Source organism: Dermochelys coriacea, chromosome 1 (genome assembly GCF_009764565.3).
Source record: "Dermochelys coriacea isolate rDerCor1 chromosome 1, rDerCor1.pri.v4, whole genome shotgun sequence".
Lineage (NCBI taxonomy): Eukaryota > Metazoa > Chordata > Testudines > Dermochelyidae > Dermochelys > Dermochelys coriacea.
The window spans coordinates 48,365,565-48,391,764 of NC_050068.2; the positions used below are offsets into that span (position 1 = coordinate 48,365,565).

Genomic DNA, 26,200 nt, shown 5'->3' on the forward strand with positions numbered 1-26,200 from the left:
ACCCTTTAGCGACATAAGTTGTTCAAGTGCTTGTTCATGTCGATTCCAATCAAGTGTGTACACGTGCACAGTAGCAAGAAGATTTTTTTTCCCCTAGCAGCAGCAGCCGCTGTAGGGTTGGCCTGGGCGCCCCCTAGAGTTGCGCCTTCATGACGCCCAATACAGATCCCTGCCAACCTATCCCCTCAGTTCCTTCTTACTGGCAGTGATGGTATCTGAAACTTCCCTGGCTTTTGCTCCGGCAAGTGGCTTAGCCGCTTGACTCTCATTGTATTCGTCTTGTTTAGTCAGTTAGTATAGTTTATCTAGTTAATTAGTTTTAGGTTCTGTTATGGGTCCTTCTTTCCCCCCCGTTTCCCCCTTTCTTTGGTGCCCTCAGGGCATTCTGCGATCCCCGGGTTTCAAGACTTGCAAGGATTGTGTGAAGCACATGCCTAAGAGTGACTCTCACACCTCTTGTTTATGGTGTCTGGGCTAAGGTCACCAAAAAGACTGTTGTAAAATCTGTCATGAATTCGGACCAAGAACCCTGAAAGAGAGCAAGCAGCAGCTTAAAATCATGCTCATGGAGGCAGCTCTTCGACCACAGTCGGACCCAGGTGCCAGGGACCCTACCACCAGCATGTCGTCTTCGGTGAGGGGCACACCGGCACCCTCTTCGAGGGACCAGATGCCAAAGAAAGACGTGCCCAAGAAGCCTCGGCACCAGCATGGAGCATCTCGAGGACACTCCAACCTTCGGCACACATCCCAGTCGCCAATGCAGAAGAAGAAGAGGGTCGAAAGGGGTCGATCCCCAATACCTAGACCCAGAGACCAGCCATCAGTGGCACTACGGGGGGGGCACAGCTTTGAGATGCAAGGGGTGGCCTCGTTGACTTCTGCCCAGGTGAGGCAGTCAAATTCAGGCCAATTGCATTCACTGAACCCCTCTGAGAGCCTACCACTTCCGTCTACTCCTGAAAAGTTTGGGGGCAGTGCAGGACCTGCTCAGACTCACAGTGCTGTTCTCTCCTGCCCCCACTCCCCCAGATAGGAGACAACATCGGCACCACAGGCTCCATCCTGTCCTGTGCCATCTAAAGGAAAGCTAGCTATGATGTTGTGCCGCTCCCCATTGCCTTGGCAACCACATATGCTAGCACCTCTATTTAGGGAGTGTAGTCGGTCCCAGGACTCCCAATGCTCCACATCAAGAGGTGCCTTGGTCCTTGTATCTGAGGCTTCTGAGTCGGACTCTTACCGCTCTGACTATATAGCAGGAGCAGAAGGTCATCCTCCAGGCACTGTAGAAGGTCCCAACGGAGGCAATGGGCCCCTCATGGCAGAACCCAGCTCAGTGACCCTTCTGGACACAATGGGCTTTCCACCAAGCCCAGGGTCGGAGCCAACACTTTTGCTCGGGTGCTGCTTCAGTGTGTCTGCTACCTTTGTCCCACCATGTCCAGGGGTCGAGCAGCTACCTCCGGTGTCGATGCCATCATCTGCATCAACATTGCCGATGGCGGCGCCCCCTTTGGCACTGCCCTTAACACCAAAGGTGCCAGTGGCTCAGGTCACAATGCCGACAGCGCCCTCGGCACCAACTGCGGCACCGGCTCCTGCGACGGCACTGGCACTGACGCAGTCATCGACACTGTCTACACCAAAGTCTATGACCACCACGCTGCAAACATACCACCTGAGAGCGCTTCTGGCACCAACGTCGGGGGCGATGTCAACACTGGCACTCTTCTCGGCACCAAGACCAGCCCAGCCCATCACTGTCCCCACCGGCTCATGTGATTCCTCTGGTCGGGATGGAAGGGAGCGACCACCTCCCTTAGTGGCCTTGTCGTCATCTTCCCCGGATGAGACACTCATAGCTGCTACCATTGCCCCAGCCCTGGAAGACTCCAGGCTGTTGCAGAAGTTGGGGTTCTGGGCATTAAGGGAGAAGAAGTTACAGATGATGCTGACCCTATTGTAGACATTCTGGCCCCTTTGGGGCCCTTCCTGTATAGCCTTACCGCTAATTAAAACCATCATGGACATGATCAAGACCCTGTGGCAAATCCCGGCCTCCCCACCACCAACCGCAATGAGTGATGGTACTTTGTGCCCTCCAAGGCTATGAACATTTATACACCCACCTACAAGCTGACTCTCTGGTGAACTTTTCAAACGAGAGAGAGGCAAGGTTTCCAAGACCCTTCCCCCAAGAATAGGGATGCAAAAAAGCTTGACCTTTTTGGGTGGAAGATATACTCCACGGGGGGACTACAACTCCACATCTCCAACCAAGAGGCCATCATCAACAGGTTCTCATAGAATACCTGCTTGGTGATGGCTAAGTTCACAGGGTTGCTCCCCTTGGACTCCTGGGCCAAGTTCTCTGCTTTGGTCTAGGAGGGGACGTTGATTTTCAGGCCATCCCTGCAAGCAGCAGTGGACTTGGCAGATGCTGATACTAGAGTTATGGCCACAGGTGTAGCCATGAGAAGGGACTCATGGCTCCAGGTATCGGGTTTTCCCTTTGAGATCCAACAAATGATACAGGACCTGCCTTTCGAGGGTGAGACTCTATTTTCTGAGAAAACAGACAAAAGGCTAAATAGTGTGAAGGACTCCAGAGCTACCCTCAGGTCCCTGGGCCTCTGTACGCCCTCCAATCAGCGGAGACACTTCTGCCCGCAGCCTACCCAGAGGTTCGATCAACAGAACTACCAAGATGGCTTCAGAAGGTGTATCAGAAGTGGCAGGAGAAGGCCATGTCAACCTTCTGGCCAGAGCTTGGGACAACTGAAGCAGTCTTTAGGCCCCAAGCATGCTTTCTGAAGGCAGTCGAGTGTGGTATACCATACCTGGCAATGGATCCACCTTGCCTTACCTTCTCGTCCCAACTATCTCCTTTGTACCGTGCATTGTCCCGTATCCCCTCGGACTGATGGGTGCTCTGCACGGTAAAGAGGGGATACTCCATCCAATTCTGTGCCCTCCAGCCCTTCCCAGTCGCTCTTCAGGTACCCTTCTCATGAGCAACTCCTTATCCAAGCGGTGCAGTTGTTTGTATCTTTAGGGGCAGTGGAGCAGGTTCCTGAGGAACACGGGGCCAAGGGCTTTTATTCCCGAGGCTCAGGTCAAGTTTATCAGAGTCATCTTCGTCAACCTGGGTCTCCTTTTAAACAAAGCAAAAAGTGCACTCTATCCCCCGTCCAGAGGATAGCGTTTATAGGGTCAATATTGGGTCAATATTGGACTTGACCCAGGCTAGGGCATATCTGCCGCAAGCGAGGTTTTAGGCCCTCACGGATACCATTCGAGGCCTCAGCCTGTTTCCCACCACAACAGCAAGAAACTGCCTGAATCTTCTGGGACACATGGCGGCTTGTGCCTATGTGGTGCAGCATTCCAGGCTCAGAGTACGACCTCTTCAGTCGTGGCTGGCATCAGTATACTGCCCAGCCAGAGACAGCCTAGACAGGCTAGCGACCCTACTTCACCTGGTCCTCGACTCCTTACTGTGGTGGCTTGACCCTCAGGAGGTATGCTATCGGGTCCCCTTCACCAGTCCGCAGCCAGATTTGGCTCTCCACATCAGTGTTGGAGAGCTGAGAGCGGCGTGCCAGGCCTTCCGGACATACGTAGCAGGACAATGTGTATCAGTCGTGACGGACAACACGACCGCCATGTTCTACATCAACAAACACGGTCTCCTCTCCACTGTGCCAGGAAGCCCTCATGCTGTGGGACTTCTGTGTAGAACATTCAATACAGCTGCAAGTGTCGTACCTTCCCAGGGTACAGAACGAGCTGGCGGATCACCTCAGCAGGTCATTTCATGGCCACGAGTGGTCCCTTCGTCCGGATGTCATGATTTCAATCTTCCAGAGATGGGGATTTCCCCAGATAGACCTAGTCGCCACGCTACACAACAGGAAGTGCTAACAGTTATGCTCCTTCCAGAACCACAGCCCGGGCTCCAGAGCAGACACGTTCCTCCTCCACTGGGGAGATTGTCTCCTATATGCCTTTCTGTCCATAACGCTTGTTCACAAGATGCTCCTCAAGATCGGAGGGAACTAGCTCACGTTATATTGATAGCTCCAGCATGGCCCTGACCTCACTGGTACACATCTCTCTTAAACATGTCCATAGAAGCCCCAGTCACCTGGCCACTCTTCCTGGACCTTCTGACGTAAGATCATGGTCATCTTCAACATCTGAGCCTCTATACACTTCACCTCGCGGTGTGGAAGGTCTATGGTTGAACCCGATGGAGCTTTCCTTTTCAGAATAGGTTAGACGGGTCCTGCTTGGCAGTAGAAAACCTTCTACAAGAGCCACCTACCTTGCCAAGTGGAAGAAATTTTCAGTCTGGTCGGCACAGCTCCATTCATCCCTGACGCTGGCCCCAGTGCTGCTTATTCTGGACTACCTCCTCAGTCTGAAGCAGCAGGGGATTTTGTTGTCATCAATAAGGGTGCATTTAGCCACCTTTCACCTGGGCTAGGAGGGCCGCTCGGTGTTTGCTAACCCTATGGCCAGCCAGTTTTTAAAAGGGCTCAACAGGTTATGTCTTCATGTCCAATAGCCTGTCCCAGTCTGGGACCTGAACCTGGTCCTTTCTAGACTAATGGGACCACCCTTTGAGTCCTTGGCAACATGCTCCCTCCTCTCTCTCTCTTACAAGGTGGTGTTCCTGGTAATAACCTCGACTAGGAGAGTGTTTTAACTCAGGGCCCTAACCTTAGAGCCCCCATATACTGTGTTCTATAAGGACAAGGTGCAGCTCAGATCTCATCCTACTTTCCTTCCAAAGGTGGTGTCAGAGCTTCACATCAAACAAGACATCTTTCTCCCAGTTTTCTACCATAAGCTGCATTCCAGAGACACGGAGCAGACACTCCACTCTGGATGTCCACAGGACACTAGCCTTTTATATTGAGAGAACAAAGCCATTCAGAAAATCGGTCCAGTTATTTGTGGCAGTGGCAGACAGAATGAAAAGTCTGCCTCTGTCATCACAATGCATTTTGTTGTGGATCACATTCTGCATCTGGGAATGTTACAACATGGCAGGAGTTTCCGCGCCCCTGATTGCTGCGCAGTCCAACAGGGCACAGGCTTCGTCAACAGTGTTCCTGGTGTAGGTTCAGGAAATCTGCAGAGCAGCGATATGGTCCTCTATCCACACTTTCACCATGCACTATGTGATTACTCAGTAGGCCAGAGATGATGCAGCCTTTGGACGAGCAGTGCTCCAATCAGTGGACGACTCCAACCCCGCCTCTTGAACTTGGGCTTGTGAGTCACCCGATTAGAATCGACATGAACAAGCACTCAAAGAAAGAATGGTTACTCACCTTCTTGTAAGTAATCTGCAAGATGTGGTGTTCACGTCCATTCCAAACCCCACCCTCCTACTCCTCCGTCAGAGTAGCTGGCAAGAAGGAACTGAGGAGGTGGCGGGTTGGCAGGGCTATATATTGGGTCCCATGAAGGCGTGAGTCCAGGGGGCGCCCGGGGGCGAGCCTATGGCTGCTGCTCGGGGAAAAATCTTCTGGCTACCGTGCACGTGCGCGCGCGCACCTGATTGGAATGGACGTGAACAACATCTTGAACAACAGTTACAAGAAGGTAAGTCATCGTTCTTTACACTGATAAAAGTGATAGCGTAGAGATAGCTTTAGAGCATCTACACTACATCCGTTACAGCTGTGTTGCTGTAAATTCTCAACTGTAACCATAGCCTTTGTTTTATTTCCTTCACTCAGCTTCCAAGCCCACAGGACGAGCTTCCTTGCATTTAGCATTTCCAAGGTGTGATAGGGCCATTAATCAATCCTTTGTATTGTGATGTTCCTTGATGGCACATCTGATTTTGATAGCCCTTCTGTATTGGGGGGGGGGGATGATTCCTGTACCTGAGTTTATAAGTTAATGGCAAACATTTTCAAAGTTATAAAGAAAAACTTACTTATTTTCTTATAGTATGGAATACTGACATAACATGTGGGACTAAAGCATGCAGCATCTTACAGGCATTTCATGTAGTCTAAACCCTAAATACATTCTTATAAGACATAATACCTGTTTTGAGTAAAACTAACATACAGCTGAACTGGTCTGGTCTCCAGATAGGAATTTGTTAGTTCTTAGCTAATGCCTCCAGTCTTGGCAAGAGCTGGCATCTGGCTTGCCAGTGTCAGTCAGATTCTGGAATTTATATGGCAAAATCAGGAGTGATGCTTCAGTGTATGATGGTATGCATGACTTTTCTCCCTGCAAGGAAAGTAGATTAGCATATAGTATTAGTCTGTGCAAATCTTTGGGGGTTTTTTTTGTTTTTTTTGTCCAGGTGGTTAGGCAGGAAATCGCACAAGTAGACAAATTCTTGGCATGAGTTTCGAAAAGATGCTGTATCCCTGGAACTTGTTGAAGCCAATGACAGACAAATAGTCCTATAAACTGAATAAAAGAGCAGAAACTGAAAAATAGTTTTCTTGAAAATATTGCCACCATCTGCCTTATTATCACATAATAGAATGGCAAATTTGGAACTGGAACATTCATCTGAAAAAATGGACAGATAAATACACAGTTGTAACAGAATAAAATCATATCATTGTTGCCAGTTCTTGCTAATAATAAAGCAGAACCATAACCAAGGAATTTATTGGTTAATTTTAGAAGTAAAATATATTGAATTATTCTGTTGCCAAATAAATACGGTATTCAAGCTAAGGGCTGTCTCCATTCTCATGTGAAATGCTCAGTATTTATATGAGCAACATATTTTGGATATGGCTATTTCTTACAACTATAGTTACATTGCAGAGCTGAGCATGTTCATTGTAAATATGTGAAATATTTTCAGATTTTGAAAATTGTGTGAAAATAAATTTACAGCAAACATTTTCAACCTGTTCCTGAGTAGCTGGAGGTGACATTAGAGGCCACTGCTGGAGAGTGTAGTGGTGCCTTCGTACAAATTGTGACATTTAATAGTGGCCAGAACTCCTTTAAAATGGTATTGCTGGAATTAGGAGATGCCATCCAAGTTGGGGCAAGCCCAACTTGTTGTGCTTTCCCCACACAGTAACCATTGGTATGTAGAGTGTATCGAACAGTAGGGCACCAAGTCAGACTAGGAAATGATAATGAAGACCATCTTGCTCTCATTTCTTGATGATAGAGGCTAACTCCAACGGAGGTAGACAGGGTTGGATGGATATGATAAGTATGTCTATGATAGTGGAACAGTACCTTCCTGCCTCAACACTCCCCTTGTATTATATCAGCAGGAAGGAGAGTGGGAGGAGCCAGGAGTGCCCAGCTAATGACTGTGGAGGGGCAAAGAAGCAGCATTAAACTGCGAGTGTAGCCATGGGAGAACCTTTTCATGTTCCTTACTTAATGCAAAAATATGTATGTCATTGTGTGGTGAATTCTAAATGTATAGAAAGCTAACCAATGTGACAACATCTCTACAGTATATTTTAAACTTAAAGGATATGTTTTGTACTTCAAACAGGTGGGAATGAAAATTAGTACTGGAATATTTAGCTAGAATATCATTTTGAACTGTGTAAGAGCAAATTTAATTTCCAACTAAAAGCATAGTTTTAGGAAGTGTTGTAGTTTTGGGAAGTATTGAATTATAAAAGCCTAAATTTTCAAAAGTAACCAGGATGTTTGGATGGCTCAATTTGGGGGACCCAATTTTTGAGAGAGCATTTGAAAATGGCCTGATTTTTTTTTAAGTTTGTTGCTCATCACTTTCTGAACATGAGGCCTCAAGGTGTCTCTCAAGTTGGGCACCCAAAAAATTGAGGCACTATATCACTAGTTTCTTTTGAAAATTTATCCTGAAGAGCCTTCAGTGATGACTTGATAAAATCTTAGGGGCAGTGAACCTTACTCCTTGCTCAGGTTTCTCATTATATCAACAGTAGGAGATATCTAGAACATTTTTATAGAATGTATAGAATATATCTAGAACATTTTTTGTAGACAGTATTCTAAATTGTGTTTTAATGTTGCATTTTACCTCATTCATTATTTGCTTAAGTTTGGTTGTATAAGTATGCCTAACTTCTGTTAGTTTTGAACAAATATAGATAAAAATGATTAGCAAACGGTTAAGGAGGATTAAAATAATGTACATAAGCCTGGTATTCTTTAAACAGGTTTGCATTATTGGGGCACTCTACATTGCATCTTTATTTGAACTTCCTTAATTTCTATATTAATTTCCTCATCTCCATGATTAATAGCTTATCTCTCTGAAACACAGATTGCTGTATACCAGAACTATATATTTTAATCTGCATTTTAATTTTTCTGAAGATAAATGTATGTAATGTAAGATAAATATGTAAAAATCATTTATACAGTTTTTATTTTTGAAAAATGTGTTCATTTTCCAGAGCAATGACAATGAAGAACGCCTGCAGGTTGTAAAACTACTAGCAAAAATGTTTGGGGCAAAGGATTCAGAGTTGGCATCTCAAAACAAACCACTTTGGCAGTGCTACTTGGGGAGGTATACACTGTTTTAGTTCCCTTCCCACAGGGATAAACAATGAAGTATAATTCAACATTTTACAAATTTCCTTTATTTAAAATAAGTATAATCTATGCATAAGTAAGAATTATATTCTGCTGCTTGCTCTGAAATATGACACAGATAATATTAAAGATATTACATCTGTGATTCTATAGAGCTCATAATTATAAACCAGCCCTTTTCTTTACTGATATAATTATAATATAGTAAATTTCTTTACTGCCATTGCCAAGATAACAGCATTTTATTTTACTTTTTTCAGATATTTAAAACTGTGAAATAATGAGTTAATAACTTTTAAAATAACATCAGATGGCATTGGTGGTGGTAGATTATATTTAAGTGATCCTGAAACTGTATATACTGTATGCTTATACTGTATATTGTATCTTACTGAATAATAATTGCTGTGTTTAAGAATATTGGTATAAAGACTGTAGTGAAAGCGTACCTGATGTTGGGTCAGTGCTAATTCCTGTAAATTAATGCAAGTGGGCAATAGTTCATACTGAAAATATTATTACATCATATTAAGACGATAAAATATCAGTATTCAGAGAAATTTTCAACAGATAAAAAGTTTAGAAAATTTCAATGTAGAAGAGTTGTTTTGACTGAAATTGTTTTTGAAGACACTATCAAACATATTTGCATACTATATTTAAAAAAAATACTAGATGCGAATTGGGCCTAGCAGAAAATACTTCATTGTAAAGTAAAATAGTAATGAAGATGTCTTATTACTCTGTCATCAACTAATCACAGTGGCTGTTTTAAGAAGGTTACAAATTTGAAAACTCAATATTTGTTCTGTAGAATCTTTTAGACATTTTAAAAAATAAGTAACCAGTAAAGTTACATTTTATAATAGACTTTTATAAATCCATTTTCATTCAAATATAGTGAATTCTATATTTGTTTTCTAAATTATGTGCTAATCTTTTTTTTGTATAGCATTATTACATTCAAATGCAGTCTTAATTGTGCCAAAAGTTTTTCTCATATACTGTTAAATGACATTAGCGCTGTGTTGTCACAGTCTTGAATTTATATTTTTAAAAATTTGGAAATTTAAATTTATTTAATTTATATAATTTTAGTTTAGAGATTTTGAAAATATTGCACAAGGCATTTGATTTTTTCCAAAGAATTCCTTTTGTATAGTATCTTATATTAAATTTGTATTTGATCATATTACAAAGTAATTTAAAGTTGGATAGTTCTATAGCACAATGCCAATCAAAATCAAACATGAGACTAGATTGAATATTGTCAAATATATTCATATGCTTCTGTTGACTTTTTTTTTTAAGTTTTAACTATTTTTAAAGTAGTCCATCTTTAAACAGATTCCTATTAGGTTACATTTGATGCATATAGAAACCTATTAATGTTGCCTTACATTATTCAGTTCAAAGAGGAATAGATTGTTTGGGATTGTCAATTTAGGAAACTAATTTTTTTTAGTGAAACCCATGTGATTCTTCATATTACTATTTAAATACTTGATGTTCAGATGGTCCGTTATCCACCATTTCCATATATATTTTAAAACGAATGTCTGCTACCCTTAAATAACTGCCATTTATGTTCATGGGAGTTTTCCATGTTCATTAGGGGAAGATAATAAGCAAAAAGGCAAATAAAGTGTGTGTATATAGGAAATACTTCCAAGTTTCCTTTTTAAATGAGATTTTGCAAGACCAATCAAATTATCAGTGTAAAATTAAGAACATCTATTTTATGCATGCATCCATACATGAGAAGCACAGACATAGTTGGAAAAGAAAAGGGCTAGAAAATAGCTACATCTATTTTGTGTTCATTTAAGTTAGGTTGCTTCATGCTGCCTTAGCTAAATGTAAAAGCAGATGATGGTTCCTGGAACACTTTGCCCTATGTCCCAAAACATCTAGTCTAATCCTATTGATCAGTTCATCAACTGAATCCGCAGCCCTTAGAGATGGAATCAAAGACATAGAACTTAATTGTATGTATACAGGATTGCATGATACAAGTGGACAGGAAGTGGGAAGGTGCTACTCTTAAGTGGGGAAAAAAAGAAAAGGAGTATTTGTGGCACCTTAGAGACTAACAAATTTATGTGAGCATAAGCTTTCGTGAGCTACAGCTCACTTCATCGAATGCATCCGATGAAGTGAGCTGTAGCTCACGAAAGCTTATGCTCAGATAAATTTGTTCGTCTGTAAGGTGCCACAAGTACTCCTTTTCTTTTTTGCGAATACAGACTAACACAGCTGCTACTCTGAAATTCTTAAGTGAAAATGTGAGAGAGAGTCTCTCCTAGTTCAAGATCAGTCTTGGACTATCACTATTTCAGTGCTTTGTATATAGAAATAGGCACAGTGCTTTGATGGAAATGAAATAAAATAATGTTGAGTTACACATACATCTTGATTTATTAAATGCAGTGTTTGTTCCTAAAACAGGTTTAATGATATCCACGTACCTATCCGGCTTGAATGTGTGAAATTTGCTAGCCACTGCCTTATGAACCATCCAGATCTAGCAAAAGATTTAACAGGTACCAGGTTTTTTTTTATGGTTAATAGTCTTCAGGATTTTTTATCTTGTTCCCAAGGGTAATAGCAGAATTAGGTATCTGGTTACTACTGTGGCTTTGCAACATTTGCGAAAAATGCAGTTTTGAAATGTGCTGGTTAAGTATATTTTTACAGTGAATGAAAAATGGAAAAGCTGATAAATATCAGCAAAGATGAATTTAAGATTTTGGACCAGATTACGCTTGTATTTTCAGTAATTAATAACTACCTAATCACCACTGTTTCCATGATCTTCACAGAATATAGTATGAAGTGTTTCAGATAAGCAGAGCAAAATAACACAAATATAGCTGAGGAAATCTTTCACCTGAAATTTCAGCACATTATTTTCAATCTTTTACTAAACAAAAGGTTAATTGTGTTCCTTCTGTTGTCCTCGAAGTATGGCTGAGTTGACTTTTTTGTCTGCTTTCATGTCCGGAACTAGGCTTCCTGACCTGCACTGTGGAATGCTTAGAGAGATGGAGAATAGTGGATTTGTATAGGTTTCTCTCCCCCCCCCCCCCATTTAAGTCTGAGTCATAGAAAAATATCTTTAAGTTCCAACCTTTATAACTATGGATGAGAACTTTTTTGAATACTGTGTCACTGACTTTAGTTCATTACTGTGTCCTCTAGGTGAATTCTTTTAGAAAATATCACTTTAGCCCAGGGGTGGGCAAACTTTTTGGGCCGAGGGCCACGTCTGGGTGGGGAAATTGTATGCAGGGCCAGAGCAGGGGATTGGGGTGCGGTGTGCAGAAACGGGCTCAGGGCAAGGAATTGGGGCAGAGGAGGGGGCTCAGGGAAGGGGGTTGGGGTGCAGAGGGCAGGAGGGGGCTCAGGGCAGGGGTGCAGGAGGGGTGCAGACTGCGGGAGGGAGCTCAGGGCAGGGGGTTGGGGTGCAGGAGGGGTGCGGGGTGCGACAGGGCTCAGAGCAGGAAGGGTTCAGCAGGGGGCTCAGGGCAGGGCATTGGGGCACATGCGGGGTGTGGCAGGGGCTGAGGGCAGGGGGTTGGGGTGCAAGGTGCGGGCAGGGAGTTGGGGGGTGGGGTGCAGGAGGGGTTCAGGCTCCAGCCCGGTGCTGCTTACCCAAAGCGGCTCTGGGATGGCAGCAGCACGCATTGGGCTCCACGTGCTGCCCTTGCCACACCTCTAGATACCTCCCCCGAAACTCCCATTGTCTGCAGTTCCCTGTTTCCAGCCAATGGGAGCTGTGGGGGGTGGTGCCTGGAGGCAAGGGCAATGCATGGAGCCCCCCCAGGCCCTAAGGATGTAGTGCTAGCCGCTTCTGAGAGTGGTGCGGGGCCTGCAGCACCACGGGGGGCAATCACACGGGCTGGATCCAAAGCCCTGAGGGGCCAGATCTGGCCTGCAGACCATAGTTTGCCCACCTGCTTTAGCCAAATTATCCTTTTTTTCTTTAATAAAGAAAAAACCCCACACACCCTGGGAAGTATAGCTTTCAAAATTTCAAAACCTCTGTAAATTGAAGTCAGGACTTCATTATTTCTGGACTTTGTCCATGGCACTGCAGCTTGTTGCCAGTAGTACTAATGCTGGTTGTTTGCGATGACTCATTTTTCATTGATCACTGAACAGTGATCACTGTTCAATGACTTCTGGTCTGCCATCAGTTTTGTACAAATTTGATTAAATGACTGTACTGGCAAAAAGGTTATGTATTTTATTACAGATTCTGAGCTCCCCCCACCCCTTGTATTGTTTTTAAAATATTGGTGATCAGGCAGAGGAAATAGTTACCAATTAGGGATACCATGAAGTAGCCTGGGAAAGACTATCTTAATCTGTATATCTGAATGAATGAACTATTAACAAAAATAAAAAGCTTCTAATTATAGGGAGCTGAGAGACTAATAGTGGAATAATTATTATATATACTGTACTCTAAGTAACAAAAGTTTGCTAAATAACTGGCAGTTCATCTCACCTTATGATGAATTCAGTGACTTTATACTTGATGTTTGAAATAGTGTAAAATGTGGCTCATTTTAGTCATATTTCTTTAAGCAGTCTCTAGGGAATTAAACACAGTTAAAGCTGCATAAATATTTCATTTTAATTATAGTATTTTTCTTTCAGAATATCTTAAAGTAAGGTCACATGACCCTGAAGAAGCCATTAGGCATGATGTTATTGTATCCATAGTTACTGCTGCTAAAAAAGATCTTTTGCTTGTCAATGATCACCTACTTAATTTTGTAAGAGAGAGAACACTGGACAAACGGGTAAGACATAGATTAGTTCTAATAGTGATTAATCATAGTAGTGTTGGTCTCAAATATCTTGTAATAAATTTAGCGTTCTGTTTTTAGGTAAGAAATTTTAGGTAAAAACTTTGGTTTTTAAAAACACCCGAATTAAAATTTTTCATTTTAACAGATTATAAAAACTATTAAATAATATAAAAACATTTACCATTGATAGTTTTAAGTTTATTCATCTGAAATTTCCAGTTTTAAAATATTTTGAAGTCTAATGGTTAAAAAAAAGTTAAAACTGAAGAGAAAAATTACTTGTGATTGAAAGGTTATTGTTGAACTATCTGGTAACACCATAGTATGTGTCTTTGTCAAAGACAAGTAGACAACAAACTATGTTCTTTGGAGTATTGCATCATAGCGTAATGGAGCGTTCACTTCAGTCCACTTTCTTCTCTTCCTAGGGCATGACAAAATGAGTGTCACTTATTGAGCCCTGAGAAATATCCCATTTTAAACATCCCACTCTTGAGGTACCATTGTGTAACCATTATCCTTCCAGCTGAGGAGAACTTGGCAGGATTCCCTTTGGAGAAATTATTGGTGATCATTTATATTTAGCTGGAATAGTCACTGCTAAACAGTGAGGCATTCTCTTGCCCTAGGACCTGAATATCCTTTTCCCATAGTGCTCTGTCCCTGCCAGCTCATAAATAGAGACCAAAAATCAAACCATAGTCTTGCATTGTAGTACTGTGGATTGTGTTCAGTCTATGGTCTTACAACTATTTTAATGGTATTTTCTGTATCATTTGTTGTCTTTGCTATATTAGTATTTGTAAATAAAAAATGAAATCCTTCCAAGATACTGAAATATTTTTTGAAAAACGTAGAACACAGAATTCAAAATTTATTGTGGAATAAAGTGAAAAATATTCAATCATCCTCAGCCTGTCAAGTTGCTCGCTTTTCATTAGAACCCTTGAAGACTGTGAGCAAATTCACTAAGTTCCAACCTTATGCATTTTTGAAATTCCAGTTAACCACATTTCATTATTCAGTAAACTTTTAAAACTATTTTCATGTATCCTAAATAACATTAACAGCAAGCAAGCTAAGGGAAAACTTTACCAATCACATTTTGTCATTTCCTGATTTTATTTTTCTCATTTGGTGACATGTTTTCCCCCTATGCAGCCATAAAATAATGGTAGGTATTCAGTATAGTTCCCTGAAGAAAAAAATGTTTTGACATTAGACATATTACCCATTAAAGTCCAGAGGGTTTGTTGCTTACTCAGGTATTAGTTTTATTCACATGCTAGCTATGAATGATGATGAAAATGTTGGTAGTTGCAGATATGATACATAAAGAACTTTTTAGTAAATTTAATAAAATGCAGTAAACATTTTTTTAACACAAATTGGAATCACCATTTCATTTTTTAAAATATTTAAAAATTTTTTTGAGTTTTAAAACTGCAATATTATTTTTTAGTGGAGAGTGAGAAAAGAAGCTATGATGGGACTTGCACAGATATACAAGAAATACTCATTACAGTCAGAGGCGGGAAAAGAAGCTGCAAAACAAATTTCATGGATCAAGGACAAACTGCTGCATATATATTATCAAAACAGTATTGATGACCGGTAGGTCAGTTTGCTCGGTTTTGAAGATTAGAGACTTGTTATATACAGGTTGCCAAGCTTTGTAACTTGAATTTATTTTCTGATTGTTAAATGATGACAAAAGGAAAAATATATATTTTGTCGTTTTTATATATATGTGTGTGTGTGTGTGTGTGTGTGTGTGTGTGTGTCAACTTGTGTTCTTAAATGGATACTGCCAAACTTTTTTTTTTAAAACTCAGAAGTATTGCTTCAGTGGAGTAGACTTACTCTAGTTTTTTTCTGTTTCTCAGTCATCTCATGTTAGTGTTCAAAAAGTTGTTTGCTTCGTTGTAGAGACATATAAACTTAAAAAAATATATATACAGTAGAATCAAACACATGCAATGTCAAATGACCTTGAAAGGACTTTACCCATGAGGTAAAAGCTTCCATCCTCTAAACTCCCTCACTTGGAAAAAGCCTACTAATTCCGATCTAAAATCTCTAAAAACTTTGATGCATACCCAGATTCCAATGCACTTGGATCTAGTAAGCAAAGTCTTTTTTGTGTCAGACTCTGATAGTATAGTTATTATAACAGTTAGCTCTGTTGTCTCAAGTAGAACTTGATCACCATTAATGGGAATTAAGTGGCTTGCTTTCAGATTTCTAAATAGCATCCATCTTCTTGTGAAAACCTACCACTGACTGTTGTTCTGAGAATTTTTAAGTGAATGTTTTAGTAATTTGAATTTAGAACCACCTTGCTGCATTATAGCTAAAGTTCCTTCTTAATATTCTCTTTCAGATTGCTTGTTGAACGCATCTTTGCTCAGTATATGGTCCCTCACAATTTGGAAACAAATGAACGAATGAAATGTTTATATTACCTTTATGCAACACTGGACTCAAATGCTGTGAAGTATGTTTCATATAAATGTGAACTTGAATATATTTTACCTTTGCAGCACTAAGAGGATTGACAGGGTTACTTTACAGAGAATATTTAATAGAGAGATCCTAATAAACCTGGATAGAGCCCCATTGGTCTGTCTTGGGAGTTAGCACTAGTTGGGGAATTAAGAGGCCTGGGTTCTAGACCAGTCTCTGTCTCCAATTAAGTGATCTTAGGCAAGTCATCTCATGTGTCTGTGCCAGAGTTGCTTCATTTGTAAAAATGATATTCCTTTGTAAAGCACTATATTAGTACGAAGTATTACCGCTGGTTTGCATAAATGTTGGAAAAACTGTAGATGGTTCAGGCCATAGTGGACAAATCCTTTTAATAAATTATCAATAAACATACAGTGCTAAAATAGTGTGTGTGGGTGGGTGGGTGTGTGTGTTTATTTTGATTCAGGGCTTGAATTTATGGAACACCTAGGTGACTAAACCCACTAATCATAAATGGATATGAAAGGTGTGCTCGGGAATGAATCCCTGGTGAGAAGCAAGAGCACTATATCCTTTATAGCTGCTAGAAATGGGGAAGTAGGGGTGCTGTTTCTGGATCATATTTGGCAGTTTGGTCTCCATTATTCTACCCCGCCTTCAGCCTCCTGGCTGCTCAAAGGGGAGAGTGTGGAAAGTAGTCTGTTATTCAACCCTTCCCTTTAGCGCCTGCTTTTGTTAACTGCAGAGCTTGCGTCTGCTGCTGTTCATTGCTCTCCCAAGCAGAAGCATGAATTTGACATGATTATTGATAGTTTCACTGCTGCCTCCAGGGTTCAGAAGCTGACCAAGTGTGGTGTTAGTTTCACTGTGCTGCTGTTTGACCATGAGCATTGCAGCGACACTGGAGCTCCATGCCTGCAAACTCAGGAAAAATATATATTCTATTTGGTTTACATTTGGTAGGTTATTTTTGCCACTCTAAGGGACAGAAACACAAGTATTTCCGAATGAAAGCTTTTAAGTGCTGTGTAAGTTGATGGCTAAAGCCTCCACACTTGTCATTTTGTCTTGATCTTTTAATAGTGCTGCATTGCTGTAGCAGCTATTTAACTTGGTGAAGAACAATTAAAAAAAAAAGCTTAAAGATGTTCTTTCTTTAGCATTATGGTAAGAACTGTTACATGGTTTAAGTTGAAATATTGTGGCATAGTTGTCCTTAAAACTTTGTTGCAGTGAAATAAATAAATAAATAAATAGTTATCTTAAGAGTAGAAAATTGCTTTTCCAGTATTTATTTTGGGCAGTGACAAAAAAAATCTTCATTTTGGTTTTGCTGCTGCTGTTTTTCTGTAGAGGTTCATAAAGCTTGTAGCAATACATATTTTAAAAACTAAACCTTAGTATATTTTAAAAGTTTAAAAAATGCATTTTTATCAACAATGAACTGTGTAAAATTTGGTGAATTTTTTTGTTTTTCAAAATGATGCTGTGATTTGAGGATTTTTTAAAATGTAGGTTATTTGCCTTTGGGGTATGGTTTGATTTTGTTCCTTTATATAATATTTCTAAGATTCTTCTTACAAGTCCAGTCTGGTGTCTCTGTCAAGTTGCTGCTCCTGCAAATAAAAAAAGGCAGCTGGTAGAAAGATACTGCTTTAAACCAATGGACTTTTGATTATCTGCTGTAACCTACCATGTTTCAAAGTATTTAGGACACTGAGCTCAGACTTGTTCAAATAAGAACTCTTTGTAGAGGAGACATATGACTTGTACCACTCTTTTTAAAGGTGAAGTAATCAGAAGTTAAACTCTACAGGTATACTAGTAGAACCTTTAAAATAAAAGACAAGCAATTAAATGTCATACCACAGGGGAAACAATTTTATTTATATTTGAACTTGTGACTGGTTGAGCACACCCTGGAAGATGCTCAGCACCTCAAGTCCCATTGAAGTTAATGGGAGTTGAAATCGCTTGGTATATTATAGGTTTACAGGCATGTCAATGAGTAGCAGCTTCTGTCAACTAATTTTTTTTTCCCCACTTCAGAGCATTGAATGAAATGTGGAAATGTCAAAATCTGCTACGACACCAGGTAAAGGACTTGGTCGACTTAATTAAACAGCCCAAAGTAAGTTAAACTCTACAGGTATACTAGTTGCTTCTTGAATTATTTTGTGTATATATCCCTTATGGCTCAACTTAAAGGGACACACTGTTAATTTATGTCCAGAACCTATTACCTGCGAGCTGAAACTTGCTATGCTTATTTTCAGTGACAGATGTGAAATCTTTTGGAAACCCAAATAAAATTCAGTCAGACTATTTATGAGATAGCAAAGTAAGTGTGTGTGTGTGGTAGGAGGTGCTTTTTGGAGCTAGTTGGAAAATGTAAAAAAATATCAAAAAGAGATTTAGTTTGGATTTAAATACCAGTATTTAAAAGCCACATTTTGCACGAATGTTTCAGGGCTGGAGAATTAGAAATTGAAACTGAACAATCTATTTCTGATGGCCAAACTGAGTTAAGTACAAGGAAGTAAACAAACATTAAAAACTTACTTTATTTTTCATTATTAAATTATTTAACAGTTAAAAAAATATATATATTATCCTGACAGAGTTCATTTTATATTTTCTTTCTGAAAGTTGTTGGAAATTTGGTTATTCCAAAGACAGACAATTCAGTTAAGTGTATTTTTTCTATCATTGTCATAAATTTTTATCTCCTAATAAATGTTTGTTACATATAAATATTGAATAATAAATTTTATTTCTACAACTTAATGTAAAATTCTGTAAAATCAGTGTTTTGCTTGATACCTAACAGCATAGGAGAATTTTACACACTCACACGGGGGGTGGGTGGTGTATGTGTAAATAAATATATAAAATAAATAAAGCCCAATATTGTATCTTCCGAAGGGGCCAATGCCAGGTGCTTCAAAGAGTACGAACAGAGCAATTATCTAATGATTCATCGCCTGTTGTCCAGTCCCAGCATATGTTGAAATATGTTAATTTGTTACAAGATTTTTCTGTTAAAGCTTTGAAAATAATTTCTGATTTGGGGTGACATCAGTGTCACAAAGTTAATCTGGTGTTCCCCATTAACTTTTAAGCAAATGGTGTGTAGTGTTGAGAAAACATGAGCAATGACCACATTTAGGTATTACAATGTAATAAGTGTACATTGTATATACAGTTGAAAGCAAAAATGTTAATATGCAGTGTTACCTTTGAGATTCTGAATACATAACAAGAGATCCAGTTACTATTTTCACTGAAACTATTCTCCCTGTTGCTCATGTATTTCTACATATATCAGTATATTATCTAATATGTCCTCTGCAGTGCTGTGCCCTCCTCTTGCAAATAAATGAACTTTATGATCCAATAGGTCTTTCCTATTTCTTACAACTACGATGGTGTAGGCGGCCAGGAGCCAAGTTATGTTTGCAGAGGGAATCAGTCTAATTTGATGTATATTATATCTCAGCCATAACACAGCGTTAAATGATTATGATGCAATACTTGTATAGTACGTATACAGTTAAATATAAAAAAAAAATTGTTTCCCCCATTTTGTTGCTTTATTTAAAAAAAAATTATCAGTTACATTCCAATTGTAAACTCAATTTATTAGTACATTCAGGCACACTATAATTTTTGCATGCTTGTTACTTAATCCTTCAGTTATTTCTCATTGAGGACTAGTACTTTTTGAAATAAGTCCATTACAAGTTTGAAAAATAAACTTTGGTTTTGGATCATTTTGTAAAATGAAAGACATTTTGTAAAATTTCCTGACTGGTGAAAAACATCATTATTTTGTTTGTTGTAATTTTTCTCAACAATAACCTGAATTTTATCCAGGACTTTGGAGCGGAGCCCGGAGCAGTAGAGCTGCAGGTTTTTGCTTGGAGCTGGAGTGGAGCCGGAGCACAGCTCCAAAGCCCTGATTTTATCAAACTTTCAAATATCCTCAATGCCTGAGAAATTTCAATTGAAAGAGTGTTATTTTGGAAATTTATATCTACCTGAAATTGAGTGCTTTGTCATCAATTTTAGCATCAGACTGGTACGACATAACACTTACTTATTAAAACTGAAGTTTCAGTGAAGGCTTCCACGAATACTCTATTTTAAAAATAGATTTGTGGTGATACTGAAATATTTGTGTTCATATGTGGTGTTTTCATCAGTTCCATGCTCTTCTGATGTAAGAACTATTTTTACTGGAGTGCTGTAGGCTTAATTAGTATCTGAAAAAAAGTGCTGGAAAAATTAATTTCATACTAGGAAAAACTTCCAAATAAACCATTCTTATTCCATTCAACTATCAAATAGTATTCATAAATTCTCTTTGATAATGATCAAGTATTTCTCCTTATTGGCTATTCCCTAATTGCCCTTCTCTGCATACTTAACTTTTCAGTTGTTACCATATGGAATTTTGACAGGTTTCAGAGTGGCAGCCGTGTTAGTCGGTATCCGCAAAAAGAACAGGAGTATTTGTGGCATCTTAGAGACGAACAAATTTATTAGTGCATAAGCTTTCATGGGCTACAGCCCACTTCATCAGATGCAAAGAATGGAACATAGAGTAGAAATATATATACATACACACAGAGAAGGTGGAAGTTGCCATACAAACTGTAAGAGGCTAATGAATTAAGATGAGCTATTATCAACAGGAGAAAAAAACTTTTGTAGTGATACCCACTAGATGGCCCATTTAGACAGTTGACAAGAAGGTGTGAGGATACTTAACCTAGGGAAATAGATTCAATATGTGCAATGACCCAGCCTCTCCAGTCTCTATTCAAGCCCAGGTTAATGGTATCTAATGTCCATATTAATTCAAGCTCAACAGTTTCTCGTTGGAATCTGTTTTTGAAGCTTTTCTGTTGCAAAATTGCCACCCTTAAATCTTTTACTGAGTGGCCAGAGAGGTTGAAGTGTTCTCCTACTGGTTTTTGAATGTAATGATTCCTGATGTCAGATTTGTGTCCATTTATTTTTTTGCGTAGCGACTGTCCAGTTTGGCCAATGTACATGGCAGAGAGGCCTTGCTGGCATATATCACGTTGATAGATGTGCAGGTGAATGAGCACCTGATGGCATGGCTAATGTGATTAGGTCCTATGATGGTGTCACTTGAATAAATATGTGGACAGAGTTGGCATCGGGCTTTGTTGCAGAGTCCATCTGGGCAAAAATTACATTGGGGAAGATAACTAGTAAAGCCTCTCCTACGATAGTGCTTGGGCTGTGCTATAGACCTCTGGGCTCTAATTTGGATATGGATAGAGCCCTTTTTTATGTTTTTAATAAAGTAAATACCAATGGAAACTGCATGATCATGGGAGACTTTAACTTCCCAGATATAGACTGGAGGACCAGTGCTAATAATAATAATAATAAGGCTCAGATTTTCCTAGATGCGATAGCTGATGGATGCCTTCATCAAGTAGTTGCTGAACCGACTAGAGGGGATGCCATTTTAGATTTAATTTTGGTGAGTAGCGAGGACCTCATAGAAGAAATGGTTGTAGGGGATAATCTTGGCTCAAGTGATCATGAGCTAATTCAGTTCAAAGTGAACGGAAGGATTAACAAAAATAAATCTGCAACTAGAGTTTTTGATTTCAAAAGGGCTGACTTACAAAAATTAAGGAAATTAGTTAGGGAAGTGGATTGGACTGAAAAATTTATGGATCTAAAGGTAGAGGAGGCCTGGGATTACTTTAAATCAAAGCTGCAGAAGCTATCGGAAGCCTGTATCCCAAGAAAGGGGAAAAAATTCATAGGAAGGAGTTGTAGACCAAGCTGGATGAGCAAGCATCTTAGAGAGGTGATTAAGAAGCAGAAAGCATACAGGGAGTGGAAGATGGGAGGGATCAGCAAGGAAAGCTACCTAATTGAGGTCAGAACATGTAGGGATAAAGTGAGATGGGCTAAAAGTCGAGTAGAGTTGGACCTTGCAAAGGGAATTAAAACCAATAGTAAAAGGTTCTATAGCCATATAAATAAGAAAACTAAGAAAGAAGTGGGGCCGCTTAACACTGAGGATGGAGTGGAGGTTAAAGATAATCTCAGCATGGCCCAATATCTAAACAAATACTTTGCCTCAGTCTTTAATAAAGCTAGAGAGGATCTTAGGGATAATGGTAGCATGACAAATGGGAATGTGGATATGGAGGCAGATATTACCATATCTGAGGTAGAAGCGAAACTGAAACAGCTTTATGGGACTAAATCGGGGGCCCAGATAATCTTCATCCAAGAATATTAAAGGAATTGGCACCTGAAATTGCAAGCCCATTAGCAAGAATTTTTAATGAATCTGTAAACTCAGGAGTAGTACCGAATGATTGGAGAATTGCTAATATAGTTCCTATTTTTAAGAAAGGGAAAAAAAGTGATCCGGGTAACTACAGGCCAGTTAGTTTGACATCTGTAGTATGCAAGGTCCTGGAAAAAGTTTTGAAGGAGAAATTAGTTAAGGATATTGAAGTCAATGGTAAATGGGACAAAATACAACATGGTTTTACAAAAGGTAGATCGTGCCAAACCAACCTAATCTCCTTTTTTGAAAAAGTAAGAGATTTTTTAGATAAAGGAAATGCAGTGGATCTCATTTACCTAGATTTCAGTAAGGCATTTGATACCGTGCCACACGGGGAATTATTAGTTAAATTGGAGAAGATGGGGATCAATATGAACATCAAAAGGTGGATAAGGAATTGGTTAAAGGGGAGACTGTAATGGGTCCTACTGAAAGGGGAACTGTCAGGTTTGAGGGAGGTTACCAGTGGAGTTCCTCAGGAATCGGTTTTGGGACCAGTCGTATTTAATCTTTTTATTACTGACCTCGGCACAAAAAGTGGGAGTGTGCTAATAAAGTTTGCAAATGATACAAAGCTGGGAGGTATTGCCAATTCAGAGAAGGATCGGGATATTATACAGGAGGATCTGGATGACCTTGTAAACTGGAGTAATAGTAATAGGATGAAATTTAATAGTGAGAAGTGTAAGTCTTATGCATTTAGGGATTAATAACAAGAATTTTAGTTATAAGTTGGGGATGTATCAATTAGAAGTAATGGAAGAGGAGAAGGACCTTGGAGTATTGGTTGATCATAGTAGTATGAGTAGTATGAGCATAGTATGAGCAGCCAATGTGATATGGCTGTGAAAAAAGCTAATGCGGTTTTGGGATGCATCAGGAGAGGCATTTCCAGTAGGGATAAGGTAGTTTTAGTACCCTTATACAAGGCACTGGTGAGACCTCACATAGAATACTGTGTGCAGTTCTGGTCTCCCATGTTCAAAAAGGATGAATTCAAACTGGAGCAGGTACAGAGAAGGGCTACTAGGATGATCCGAGGAATGGAAAACTTGTCTTATGAAAGGAGACTTAAGGAGCTTGGCTTGTTTAGCCTAACTAAAAGAAGGTTGAGGGGAGATATGATGGCTCTCTATAAATATATCAGAGGGATAAATACAGGAGAGGGAGAGGAATTATTTAAGCTCAGCACCAATGTGGACACAAGAACAAATGGGTATAAACTGGCCACCAGGAAGTTTAGACTTGAAATTAGACGAAGGTTTCTAACCATCAGAAGAGTGAAGTTTTGGAATAGCCTTCCAAGGGAAGCAGTGGGGGCAAAAGATCTATCTTGTTTTAAGATTCTACTCGATAAGTTTATGGAGGAGATGGTATGATGGGATAATGGGATTTTGGTAAGTAATTGATCTTTAAATATTCAGGTAAATAGACCTAATCCCCTGAGATGGGATATTACATGGATGGGATCTGAGTTACTACAGAAAACTTTTTCCTGGGGATCTGGCTGGTGAATCTTGCCAATATGCTCAGGGTTTAGCTGATTGCCATATTTGGGGTCGGGAAGGAATTTTCCTCCAGGGCAGATTGGAGAGGCCCTGGAGGTTTTTCGCCTTCCTCTGTAGCATGGGGCATGGGTGACTTGAGGGAGGCTTCTCTGCTCCTTGAAGTCTTTGAACCATGATTTAAGGACTTCAATAGCTCAGACATAAGTGAGGTTTTTTGTAGGAGTGGGTGGGTGAGATTCTGTGGCCTGCGCTGTGCAGGAGGTCGGACTAGATGATCAGAATGGTCCCTTCTGACCTTAGTATCTATGACAGGTTTCAGAGTAGCAGCCGTGTTAGTCTGTATTCTCAGAAAGAAAAGGAGTACTTGTGGCACCTTAGAGACTAACAAATTTATTAGAGCATAAGCTTTCGTGAGCTACAGCTCACTTCATCGGATGAAGTGAGCTGTAGCTCACGAAAGCTTATGCTCTAATAAATTTGTTAGTCTCTAAGGTGCCACAAGTACTCCTTTCCTTCTTAGTATCTATGAATCAAGGATGGGTTCCTCGGTTAGTGTTTTTGTTGTGTGGTGTGTGGTTGCTGGAGAGCATTGGCTTCAGGTTGGGGGGCTGTCTGTAAGCGAGGACTGGTCTGTGTCCCAAGATCTGTGAGAATGAGGGATCATTTTTCAGGATAGGTTGTAAATCTTTGATGTGCTAGAGAGGTTTTAGTTGGGGGCTGAAGTGACAGCTAGTGGTGTTCTGTTATTTTCCTTGTTAGGCTTGTTCTGTAGTAGGTGACTTCTAGGTACTCTTCTGGCTCTGTCAATCTGTTTCTTCACTTCAGCAGGTGGGTATTGTAGTTGTAAGAATGCTTGATAGAGATCTTGTAGGTGTTTGTCTCTGTCTGAGAGATTGGAGCAAATATGGTTGTATCTTAGAGCTTGGCTATAGACAATGGATCGTGTGGTGTGTCCTGGATGGAAGCTGGAGGCATGTAGGTAAGTATAGCGGTCAGTAGGTTTCCGGTATAGGGTGGTGTTTATGTGACCATCGCTTATTAGCACAGTAGTGTCCAGGAAATGGACTGCTTGTGTGGATTGGTCGAAGCTGAGGTTGATGGTGGGATGGAAATTGTTGAAATCATGATGGAATTGCTCAAGGGCTTCTTTTCTGTGGGTCCAGGTGGTGATGATATCATCAATGTAGTGCAAGTAGAGTAGGGGCATTAGGGGACAAGAGCTAAGGAAGCGTTGTTCTAAGTCAGCCATAAAAATGTTGGCATACTGTGGGGCCATGCGGGTACCCATAGCAATGCCACTGACATCAGAAGTCGTAACATTCAAAAACTGGTAGGAGAACACTTCAACCTCTCTGGCCACTCAGTAAAACGTACACAATGGTCAAAATTGCCCTATTAGGTAGATATCTTATCTCCAAGGCCTGTGTAGCTTGGTTTCCTGGCTTTGTTTGGTATTAGGAAAGATTTCCCCTAAAAGAATGCAAAAAAGTGAAATTTGCCTGGGCATGATTTTCCTCTCTTGCCTCCAGTTCTTCCCCTAGCCCCTCAAAAATGGTTTTTAGACTTCCTACAAGCAGGTGTGGAACTTGGTCTTTCCCTTAGTACCCTTGAAACGTAATTTCTTGACTAGAACTTATGAAGGATAAGGCTGAGGCCTTTGTCTCATTCTGTAGTTAAGTGTTTCTTTGGGGAAGTTTTTCTTATAAGGTAAGACTTATTTCTGAGATGATTACTTTTAAGTTTCATAAGTTGTCCTCAGCTTTTAGGGTTGTTTACTTTGGCTGCTAATTTTGCCTGCAGTAAAAGGACTTACCCAAAAAGTGTGTGGGGGGGGGGAATTGTTCAGCTTAATTGTAACTTAGTGTTGATCACTTCAAATATCAAACACTTTCTTCTCAGAGCTCAAAATGTCAGAGCCATGGCTGTTTTAAAGCTGAAACTAAAAGTTCTCCTTGCATGCCTTTGCAAGGCATTATAGGCTTCATAATTTGGCATCGGGATGGTCAGTCTCTACCAGAAGAGAACTGGGAGCTGGAACCATGCAACAGAAGTGTTCCCATTATGACGGAAGGGCCAGTAGACCTGCTACTTTAGTGTATTGATGCAGCTTTGAGAATGGATAGGAGCTGATGTATAGATTTTCTCTACTTGTAAATCCAGATTTTTGCAACTGTCCATTTGAGAATCTGCAACAAACCCAACCCACTTTTTGACACCAGAATTAAGTACTCAAATCTCTGAGAATAATACCTAAATTTTCATTCATAGATCTCAAAACACTTTAGAAAGATGATTAAGTATTATCTCCATTTTGTTGGTGGGAATATTATTCAGTGTTAGTTTTCTCATATTTGTTAAAAAAAATTGAGTGTGAATGTTATGGAAAATTCCAAACTCTAGAGCCTTATAGAGTACAGCTAAGAAGGAAGAGGTTGTCTGGTAATTGGTTTAACTGCCTACAGGAGTGACACCTACAGGAAGAAGTCAATGGATGCATT

General features: G+C 40.1%; 1 protein-coding gene across 2 annotated transcripts in view; it reads left to right on the forward strand.

Moving 5' to 3' along the window:
* PDS5B (PDS5 cohesin associated factor B) overlaps positions 1 to 26,200 on the forward strand; it is a 260,336-nt gene that overhangs the window by 141,523 nt on the left and 92,613 nt on the right. For both annotated transcript variants that reach the window (XM_038410765.2, XM_038410755.2), the window contains exons 9-14: positions 8,412 to 8,527; positions 11,002 to 11,096; positions 13,219 to 13,364; positions 14,836 to 14,987; positions 15,757 to 15,870; positions 17,892 to 17,973. In XM_038410765.2, the coding sequence (XP_038266693.1) occupies positions 8,412 to 8,527; positions 11,002 to 11,096; positions 13,219 to 13,364; positions 14,836 to 14,987; positions 15,757 to 15,870; positions 17,892 to 17,973 (705 nt within the window). The remainder of the gene's footprint in view (positions 1 to 8,411; positions 8,528 to 11,001; positions 11,097 to 13,218; positions 13,365 to 14,835; positions 14,988 to 15,756; positions 15,871 to 17,891; positions 17,974 to 26,200) is intronic.